Below are 10,871 nucleotides of genomic sequence, written 5' to 3' on the forward strand. Positions count from 1 at the left end.
CTGGCCTTGAACTCAGAGAGATCCACCTGCCTCTTCCTTCCTTCCTTCCTTCCTTCCTTCCTTCCTTTCTTCTCGGTTTTTTGAGGCAGGGTTTCTCTGTAGCTTTAGAGCCTGTCCTGGAACTAGCTCTTGTAGACCAGGCTGACCTCAAACTCACAAAGATCTGGCTGTCTCTGCCTTCCAAGTGCTGGAGGCGTGTGCCACCACTGCCCAGCTCTTTTTTGTTTGTTTGTTTCTTTTAAAGACAAGGTCTTACTCTGTAGCCTAGAATGCTCTTGAGCCTGTGGTGATCCTCCTGCTTCAAGCTGCTTACTGCTGGAACTAGTAAAAGCCAGCTCTCTTGGCTTTTTTTTTTTTTTAAAATGGGGATTTGGCTATGGAATAATAGGCTGGTCTAGAATCTGCTCTATAACCTGGCCTCTATCTCCTTGTCTCTGCTTCCTCGGTTGCTGGGACTATGTAGGCTTGCATCACCATGCCTGGCTGGATATTTGTTTTTTATCTGCACATAGTGAGTGACCTTTTCCTTGAGCTTGAATTCCTGAAGCTATAACTGTAACTACATAGATCTGGATTAAGTTATTTTTTTGGTAAAAGAAGAGTATTGAATAGCTTCTCTCTGTAGTACATATGGATGCAGGGGACTGTCCAGACAACAGAATATAGAAAGTGTAAGTAAAGAATGTTTTTTTTTTTTGTTTTTTTTTAAAGCCTTCTGTCTGAGTGTGGTGGTGCACACCTTCAATTCCAGGATGTAGAGGCAGGTGGATCTCTGAGATCTAAACCAGCTTGCTCTAAGTGGAGTTCCAGGGCAGCCAGTACTATATAATGAGATCCAGTCTCAAAAAAAATGTTTTCTGCTCACTTTTTAAATATCCTGTAATGGTTGTTTATGCTTGGTTCATAAACAAAGTGACCCCTTGAGTGCCTTGCAGTCATCAGAATACCAATGTACATGTTCATAGCTTGGACTGTGTACTTTGTTATGACCTGTTATAATTTTCTCACTGCCCACAGTTGTTCAGACTGATAGCTTAAGTTAATCCTGGTATTGTCAGTCAGTCAAATGTCCTAGTGACAAGTTGGGTAGGAGAGATGGTGGAGGAAGTACTTAAGACTACTACCAGGATTATTTCAAGTGGAGCAAGACTCGGCCACACTTGAACCTGTTAGGCAGAGCAAACTGCCTGGGTACCAGTCAGGTAACTGGGTTTGTGGAAAGGGAGTCATAGTGAGTGTGAGGTTCCGAGGATCCCACTCATATTGCATTGTCATCCTTTCCTGTCTTCTGAGCTGGTAAGGAATGACTTCATTTTAGGATAAAAATAAGTCCCTTACTCTGGAGTGTAGCTTTTCTTTTGCTGAGATCTTCTTAGTTGACATTTCTCAGAGGAAGAGGCAATGGTGGGTAGTCGTTACTAAATATAGTCTTTGTAATCTTGAATCCTCCCCTCTTCTCCACAGACAGTTAAGCCTTTGAAAAATCCTGGTTGGGAGGCAGTTAAAGCTTCCACAGCTCGTATTCTGGTGTAGAGAACCTCAGCCAGAGCCCCTATCCCACTTCTGCAGACACCACCGGCCTGGCTTGTTCCTTCATATATAATTCTTCTTTTGAGACAAGATCTTACCCTATAGCACAGCTCTTGAACTCACTATGTTGGCCCAGGCTAGCCTTGTACTTGGCAGCAATCCTCCTGCCTCAGTGTCACAAGTGCTGAGATTATAGGTTTATATTACCACACCCAGCCCAGATTCTTCTTATTAAAATGATTCTTCTACTCATTTTTATTACAAGTTGTTTGCCAGATCCAACAGTCTGCTCTGGGGACCTACTGAATGCTTGAAGATTTGTGGCATTGTCTTTATCTGTAGGTGAAAGTGGTGATCTTTTTGAGGGTGAGACAACCTCGTGAAGTCCCTGAGTCAGTTACATACACATTAATGTCAAGTAGCCATAGCTGGGGGAGGGGGGAAGGAAGATGATAGAGGAGTATTAACTATTCTAATTTGTGCTGATAAACTTCACTTATCAAGATAACATATTTTTGGCTGCATGCATCTGAAACTTCATCTTGCCTCGTGTGTTTTCCATTTTTTTTTCTTTCTCAACAGACTAGCTCATGTCCTCTCCCCACCTTCATTCCTTTGTCCATAGTGTCCATCCTCACTCCCTCGTCCCCTCGCAGCTCCATCCTGTTTCTTTCTCTGTTCCCCTTTATGTTCACCCTTTGGCAGAAAGTACTGGTGGCTCGGCCTGCATGCCGCTCTCTCCTCTTGTGCTGGCATGTCATGGTGGCACTGTTGTGTTCTTTTCCTCTTCCCTTTTACTAACAGACGCAGACCAAACTGGAGCATGCCCGCATTAAGGAGCTTGAACAGAGCCTGCTCTTTGAAAAGACCAAAGCTGACAAACTCCAGAGGGAGTTAGAAGACACTAGGGTAATGGTTTTCACTATTTAATGAAGCAGCTTCACGCGTGTGAGTGGTGGACACATGGGTGTCATGCCTGCTGTTGGCCTGAGCCTTGACCCAGTGGTTCAGCCTGAGTTTGGTCTCAGTTCTGCTCAGGTATTCATGAGCACAGAGTGATAGTAGGTACAGGTGTTTTATGTAAAGTATTTTGTCAAAAGAAAAGACTCAATCAAAATGAGATTAGAAACCTTAAAACTATAAAAACTCCATGGTTACCCACAACTGTCTTTGAGGTTTCCACAAGCAGTCAGTTGTCCTCTTGTCCTCATAGCCCTAGTCACAGGGTTTTTAGTAATTCATGCTGCTTCCTGCCCTTGCTCTGACCTGTTGAGAAAAAGAAATGGAAACATTAGCTCTTTTTGATGATATAGTATAAGGACTGTGACCCCAATTATCTTTTTCTCTTCTTTTTTTTCCTCTTGATGCTTGAACTTACATCTCCCTTCTTTCTGTCACCAAGGTTAAGAATCTCAGAGGTTAGAAAGAACAGGTGTATTGGGAAAAGAATGAATTGTTTTGGGGCTTGGACATCAGTCCTGTTTTAATTAATATATTAAGGCACCTATAGAAGTGTCATGCCATGCATTCTCAGTAGGTGATATTATCTCACTCTTCTATAGATTTTTATAGAGCAAGGACACTAAGCACAAGTTGTTAAAGTTTCTGTTTACAGTTACACAGCAAACAGTAATAGTGGAGCTCGAATTTCCCTCCAGGTCATTTGGCTCCAGAATCTGTGCCCTTAACCGTTACAGGATGGACTCTTAATGTGTGATAAAAGAGATAATCAGCATCACTCACATGTAAAATATACATTCATGTATCTACCTGTTAAATCATGTTAGACTGTGATTGGCCTTAACTTTAAATTTTAAAAAATTACTTTTTAACTATCCAATCAAATTTGTTACCTTGACTTTTCTTTTGAATCAATAGTATTTGTAGAATTCTTTCGGTGTCAAATCATTGATATAAAAATTTAGACAAATGAATAATCTTCCTTTTCTCAATTATAAGTTTTTTTCCTAATGAAGAAAGGATAATGAAAAAAGGATAGGGAGATAGCTCATTTGGTAAGGTGCTTGTCTTGTAAGCATGAGGAGCTGAGATTAGTCCTTAGAACCCGAGGAGAAAAAAGCCAGGCATGGTGGTGCACGCTTGTAATCCAAGCCCTGGGGAGGCAGAGGCAGGATTCCTGAAACCTACTTGGTAGCTAGCCAGTCTGATCTACTTGGAAAACTTCAAGTCAGTGAGAGACTCTGTTTAAAAAACCAAGGTGGTCAGAGCCTAAGGAAGACAGTTGCTATTTCATCTGGCTTCCATATGCATTGTGTGCACATATACACATACAGACACAGGTGTGTGCACAGACACACGTACATACAAATAATACATGAGTAGATAAATAAAGGTGAGCATAGTGGCTCAGGCCTGTAATCCTAGCACGTGGGATGCTGAAACAGGAGCATTGTCACATGTTCAGGGCTAGCCTCGGCCACACAGACCAAAGCCAGTCTCAGTACAGAGTTAAGACCCTGTCTAAAAAAAGCAAAAGCAAAAAGGAGAAGAAGGGGGGCTTGAGAGATGGCTCAGAGGTTAAGAGCACTGGCTGCTCTTCCAGAGGTCCTGAGTTCAATTCCCAGCAACCACATGGTGGCTCACAGCCATCTGTACTGAGATCTGGCGCCCTCCTCTGGCGTGCGGGCATACATCGAGGCAGAATGTTGTATACATAATAAATAAATAAATAAATCTTAAAAAAAAAAAACAAAAAAAAGCAAAAAGGAGAAGAAGGAAGTGGTTTAGTTGGCTTCAGAAATTAATGAAAGGTTCCCAGCATATTTGGTAAGGAAAAAATTGAAAGAACGAGAAAAGAATAAGTGATAATTTGGTACCATTTCTGTACAAGCTGAGGATGTAAGACTTGATCTGGGAAATCCATGGGGCTTAGGAGATAGAGACCCTTTGGTGTGACTGAAGTAAGGAAATACATTTTTTTTTATTTCTAAACCATGTCTTTTCTGCTGGATAATAAGGAATCCATTTGAAAATAGACTTCTACAGCTATTTCAAATTAGAGTTTACAGCCCTCCATAGCAATGTATTCTGTGGTCCTCACTCTTGGTATGCCAAGTGTGAAAATAACCACTGGTCCATCAAATCCCCTGCAGTCCTTTTTAGAAAGCGTTTTAGAATTTCCCTAAACTTTAAGTCCAGTTCATACCCACTCACCTGTGCTGTAGGAATGTGAGCAAAGGTAAGAAACAGTTCCCGACTTTATGGCCGTAAACTAGCAGAACTGCAACTGAGGGCAGACTTTGTGAGGTCAAACTTAAAATAGAAGTGACAGAGCGCCACATAAAGAACCGTCATCCTGGGACCTGGAGAGATGGCTCAGTGGTTAAGAGCATTGTCTGCTCTTCCAGAGGTCCTGAGTTCAATTCCCAGCAACCACATGGTGGCTCACAACCATCTGTAATGAGGTCTGGTGCCCTCTTCAGGCATGCACACAGACAGAACACTATATACATAATAAACAAATTTTAAAAAAAAAAGAACTGTCATCCTAATATTTGAATTGACATGCTCTCACCTATTGAGTTTGGTGATCTTATGTTGTAACCTTGCAGCAAGGGGTTCATTGATGCTTTATATCTAAGAAATTCACGGATCCTCCCCTCTCGTGAGAACAGAATATAAATGAATTAACATGGTTAATCTCAAGCATATATATATAACCACGAAGTACTACAGCTTCAGTCATCTCTGAGTAGTGACTGTGCAATGCATCCCTCCCTTTTTTCTGGACATCTTACTGAGCATCACAGCATACTGGGGTAGGCAGAGGAAGCAGAAGACACTTGTCCTGTGTTCTCTGTCCCTGTAAAGGCAACATAGGAAAAGTTTGTTGAAATCTGGGACCACTGGGATTTTAAAACTACTTGAATCCCTCCCCCATCTGTTTCCCAGGTTAGTTAAGTAAGATACCATTTCACACATATTCTTTGTACCAAACTGAGAGCCTAGGAGGAAGCAGTAGAGAAAATTTTTCTTAGACTAAAAGGCACAAGTTGAGAACGTGTGTGGTTTTTTTTTTCCCTTAAAACTCCAGAGCTCAGGTAGATGCCTAGTGTGTGGAAGTAGCAAGAGTCTTGTAATTAAATCACACATTCCATTGTGTACATACTAATGCTGAGAACCACTGGGTTAGGGAAATAAGATGCATACGTCAGAGTGTTGGCAGAGTTACAAAAGCCAGAAAGGGGTCTTTCTGTGAGAGTCTAATGTATAATTGCAGGTAAGTTATCTTTTAATGTTATTTTTAGAAGCCAATACTTCATTATCCAACTGAGGCTTTTATTCTTCAGACGACGCATTTCTCATTGAAACATGGATAATGTTAGATCTTGTATACCTCTTATCTAATAGAAGTAGAATGCAAACCACATATACAGAATCTTAATTTTCTGATACCCACATGAACTGTTTAGTAAGTTATAGGTGAAATTAATTTGAATAAAATATAAAATAATATATCTAAAATGTTATTTCATCATACAATGACAATTAAAATCATTAATATATTTTATGTCTGCTTTTCTCTGACTTTTCAAATCCTGCTGTGTATTCTCAGCACATCCTGCTTCAGATGAGCCACGTTTCAGTGCTCAGCCTTACGTGGCTGGTGACTGTGCATGCTTTAACTGGCAGATCAGGCTTCAGTCACCAGCCTCAGATGGGGTAGCACCTGAAGTGCTACTGAACGCAGTCTGGGTGAAGGAAGGAAGAAAAACTGGCCAACTGAGCTTGCTTTCTTCCAGGAGGCAGGTTATTGAGCACTTTGGAAGCTACTGTTTCTGTTAATGTATTATCAGATACTGACTGCTTCCAGGTTAAGTGTCTTTGGAGGAGAAACAGATATTGTGGGAGCGAGGTAAGCTCAATATGCACTTGGGATTTCATAATGGTGGAAATTTGCTGAAGATTTTTTCTCTATTTTTTTATTGATACTTATTTTGCTAAAGATTTTAATCCCATGTTAGAGCCTCCAGAATTGAATTTAAGATATTATCTCAGTGAGGGAGACATTAATACATGGACTAGCTTGACTTTGCTTGATTTTGGGGGTTTTGTAAAGAGCTTCAGAACTAAAAATCATTGGTGATTTGCTATTTCAGTGCTCTCTGTTTCTTATGACCGCTGTTAATAGGTGGCTACAGTGTCAGAAAAGTCCCGAATAATGGAACTAGAAAAAGACCTAGCCTTGAGAGTACAGGAAGTAGCTGAGCTCCGAAGAAGGCTAGAGTCCAGTAAGCCTCCCGGGGATGTGGATATGTCTCTTTCTCTTTTGCAAGAAATAAGTGCTTTGCAAGAAAAGCTAGAAGCCACACGTACTGACCACCAGAATGAGATGACTGCTCTGGCAGACCGCTTTGGAGCTCGGGAAGAGACATTTCAGAAGGAGATCAAGGCTCTGCACACTGCCACTGAAAAGCTTTCCAAAGAGAACGAGTCCTTGAGAAACAAACTTGACCACGCCAACAAGGAAAATTCCGACGTGATAGCTCTGTGGAAGTCTAAGCTGGAGACTGCCATCGGATCCCACCAGCAGGCAATGGAGGAGCTGAAGGTGTCTTTCAGCAAAGGAATTGGAACGGACTCAGCTGAATTTGCTGAGTTAAAGACACAAATAGAGAGACTGAGACTAGATTATCAGCACGAAATAGAAACTTTACAGAGTAAACAGGACTCTGAACGATCTGCTCACGCGAAAGAGATGGAGACCCTGAAGACCAAGCTGATGCAAGTCATTAAAGAGAAGGAGGACAGCCTAGAGGCCGTCAAAGCGAGGCTGGACAGTGCAGAAGACCAGCATCTAGTGGAGATGGAAGACGCCTTAAACAAGCTGCAGGAGGCTGAAATAAAGGTAAAGGAGCTAGAGGTTCTGCAAGCCAAGTACAATGAACAAACCACGGTCATTGGTAATTTTACATCCCAGCTCCAGGTTGTCGAAGAAAAGCTCTTGGATCTTGATGCACTTCGGAAAGCCAATTCCGAAGGTAAATTGGAAATCGAGACACTTAGACAGCAGCTTGAGGGAGCTGAAAAGCAGATTAAAAATTTAGAGATGGAAAGGAACGCTGAAAGTAGCAAGGTTTGTATTGACATCTTCCATCATTTTTACTTTTGTTCTTTTCCTTTCATTATTTTTCATTGTATGTTACTTTTGAGTTGAAGTCATTCATCTTCAAAATCCCTGATTTAACAGGAATTGTGTGATGCACCCACTTGAGTATCATAGAATACCTTCTGAGGATCTCAAGTATGTTTTCATATGAGATCCAGGGCAAATAATGGCCAGACATGTGAATTTTCCTTTATTATCATCTGCAAACCTTATCTCCTGGTCGTGATATAAATTCCTATTTAAGTTTAATTCTAGGCTGTTTAAAAATAGAGCTTCTTTTTTAAAAAAATCTCTATTTAAATAGAGCTAATTCCCTAAAACAGTGGTGTTAAGATGAATATGAAGGAAAGAGGGGAGGGAGAGAGAGATTGACTTAAAAACTCAGATTGGGCATGATGGTACATGCCTGTAATACTTAGGATGATGCAGCAGGAGGTTTTCTAGTTTAGTTCCAGGCCAGCCCGGACCACATAAAGAGACCCTGTCAAAAAAACAATCATCCAAAACAAAACTCTCTTTTAACCCTTTCTGCCCACATCACTCCCTTGCTTATAGAATAGAGTAGGTATAAAAGTAGAACACGAACGCTGGAGTGCTTCTTAACTGTAAGTTAGCATACTAAGATAAGCCATGCTCGCAACGAAATAAGTATGGTATGCATTATTACCATATGCCACGATGAAGAAACTGTTTGTCGTAAGATGCCATGACCAAAGCAATTTAAAGAAGGAGTTACAGTTAAGGGTGAGTTCATGATTATTGTGGCCAGGGAGGCAGGAGGCAGACAGGCAGTAGCTAAGAGTTTACATCTTGATCCATAAGCGTGGGGTGGAGTGAGAGACCTTGGGAATAGTGTAGGCTTCTGAAACCTCACCTCCTCCAGCAAGGCCACACATCCTGATACTTCCCAAGCAGTACATCAGCTGGAGATCAAGTATTCAGATCTATGATCCTGTGAGGGCCGTTCTCATTCAAACCACCATACCATCCAACCTTTGCATTGGAGGTGGGGCTCTTAGTGTGTACCCCAGGCTGCCCTCGAACTCATGCCCTTTTCCTCTCAGGTGCTGGGGTTACAACATGTACCACTATATCCCTGTTCCTTGTGGTTTTTTTCAAGACAGCTTGGGCTAGCGCTGGCTTTGTAGCCCAGGCTGGCCCTGAGTTCCTAACCGTCCCCCTGCTTTGGTCTTCCAAGTCCTGGGATTAATATAGGCATAGGGCTCTACTTTTCTGGCCGTTCCTTTTGTGTGTTTTATTTGGGGAGATGTGCTGCTTGTCAAGGATTAGGAAATGACAATATCTACCAGCTATGTCTCCTGCCAGCAAGCTCTGCTAAATATCAGCTTCCTTTCTTCAGGGGAATCTTTCCCAGTCCTGCCACTAGTGGGGGGCTCTGGTACTGGTGAGGAATGATTTTTGTGGAAGAAGCTGCTCTATTGGCAAGAAGTTGTGCTGGCTAAACTGGGAGAGGTGAAGGCAGATAAACAAGAAAAGACGGCTAAGTAACCAAACTTGAAAATAAAGTAGCTACAGGAAAAATGTCTCTAGTCGCATGTGATTCTGAAATAGCAATAAAAAACAAGTTAACTAGAAGAGAATAAAGCTGGGTTCTAATTGCTAATATCTAGTGGATCTTTAAATATGACTCGTGTTAAAATATTTTAAGTATACAAATATACAGAATAATAGAGACTACTATTCTAAGGTGCCTAGGGTCTGTCTTGCTGAGCACAGGCTCTACTACTGAGCAACATACACAGCACTAGGGATTTTAAAGATCAGGAGCGAATTTGATCAGTTAGCTCATTAAGGAAGTAAATACCAGAACTTCCTGCTTTAGACCATGTCGATGTTCAAATTTAGGTGTAGAAAAGTATATTTTTTAAAATAGCCGTCAGAGGCCAGGTGGTAGTTGGTGGAGCATGCCTTTAATCCCAGCACTCGGAAGGCAGAGGTAGGCAAATCTTTGTGAGTGTGAAGCTAGCCTAGTTTACAAAGTGAATTCCAGGACAGTCAGGGCTACACAGAGAAACCCTGTCTTTAAAAACACGAAACCAAACAAACAAATAAATAAATGGGCCGCGCTGGGTGGTGGCGCATGCCTTTAATCCCAGCACTCAGGAGGCAGAGGCAGGAGGATCTTTGTGAGTTCGAGACCAGCCTGGTCTACAAGAGCTAGTTCCAGGACAGGCTCCAAAGCTACAGAGAAACCCTGTCTCAAAAAACAACAACAACAACAACAAAAACACCAAAAATATAAAAAATAAATTGGCCGCACAATGAAATCTGTCTTGAAAAGCCAAAATAAATAAATAAAATAAATATAAAAATAAGGGGAAAAAGCCATGAGAGGCTGAAGAGAAAGCCTAGCAGTCAAAAAATGCTTACTGTTCTTGTAGAGAGGACCCAGCCTTGGTTTCTAGATCCAGAGGATCTGACGCTGTCTTCGACAGGCTTATGCACAACATGGTGCACATAAACTGAAACAGGCAAACATACATGCACATAAGTAAAATTTAACGTATTTTGGCTAGATGTGATATACACTGAGTTTAAGGCCAGGCTGGTCCTCATAGAGAGTTCTGGGACAGCCAGGAGTACACAGAAACCTTGTCTCAAAACAAAACAAAAAACAACAACAACAAAACAACAACAACCCCCCCCCCCCAGGTACTCATACCTCAAACTGGTTGTTTTTTAAATTACTGGCTTCTTAGAATTAAAACAAACAAAAAACAACTCTTTCGTGTAGTTTTTGTTGTATTTCTCATTTTTTTTTACATTTTATTTTTCCTTATCATTTTTTTGTTTCTTTTTTTGTTCATTTGCCTCTGTACCATGTAACTTGGTGTGTTAGGCTAATAGCATTACCACAGAACTCCAGGAAAAACAACTAATGCTCAGTAACCTACGGGACACTTTGAGTGAAGTCAGTCAAATGAAGGAGACTTTGGAAAAAGAACTCCAGACTTTGGTAAGTACCTGTCGGTTGAGAATCTGAACCTCAGCGTTTCCGGCTTTTTCCATTTAAAAGAACATTCTCCATTAAAAAAAAAATACTGCGGTCGTTTTTACTTCAAAAATACGGATTTAAATTGAATATATTAGCTGCTGATAAATACCTTCCAGGGAACTGGATCAAATCAAACAAGCATTAAAGGTGGGTGATAACTTTTCTTTTCTTTTTTTTTTTTTTTTTTTGGTTTTT

General features: G+C 41.1%; 1 protein-coding gene across 14 annotated transcripts in view; it reads left to right on the plus strand.

The window, feature by feature from the left end:
- The window catches only part of Clip1 (CAP-Gly domain containing linker protein 1), an 88,194-nt gene that overhangs the window by 18,016 nt on the left and 59,307 nt on the right, over window positions 1–10,871 (plus strand). For 8 of the 14 annotated variants that reach the window (XM_026784208.1, XM_026784212.1, XM_013349947.2 and 5 more), the window contains 3 exons: window positions 2,335–2,439; window positions 6,683–7,627; window positions 10,521–10,637. In XM_026784208.1, the coding sequence (XP_026640009.1) occupies window positions 2,335–2,439; window positions 6,683–7,627; window positions 10,521–10,637 (1,167 nt within the window). The remainder of the gene's footprint in view (window positions 1–2,334; window positions 2,440–6,682; window positions 7,628–10,520; window positions 10,638–10,871) is intronic. The other 6 variants (XM_026784222.1, XM_026784223.1, XM_013349966.1 and 3 more) reach the window with 3 other exon arrangements.

Source organism: Microtus ochrogaster, chromosome 2 (assembly GCF_000317375.1).
Source record: "Microtus ochrogaster isolate Prairie Vole_2 chromosome 2, MicOch1.0, whole genome shotgun sequence".
Taxonomy (NCBI): domain Eukaryota; kingdom Metazoa; phylum Chordata; class Mammalia; order Rodentia; family Cricetidae; genus Microtus; species Microtus ochrogaster.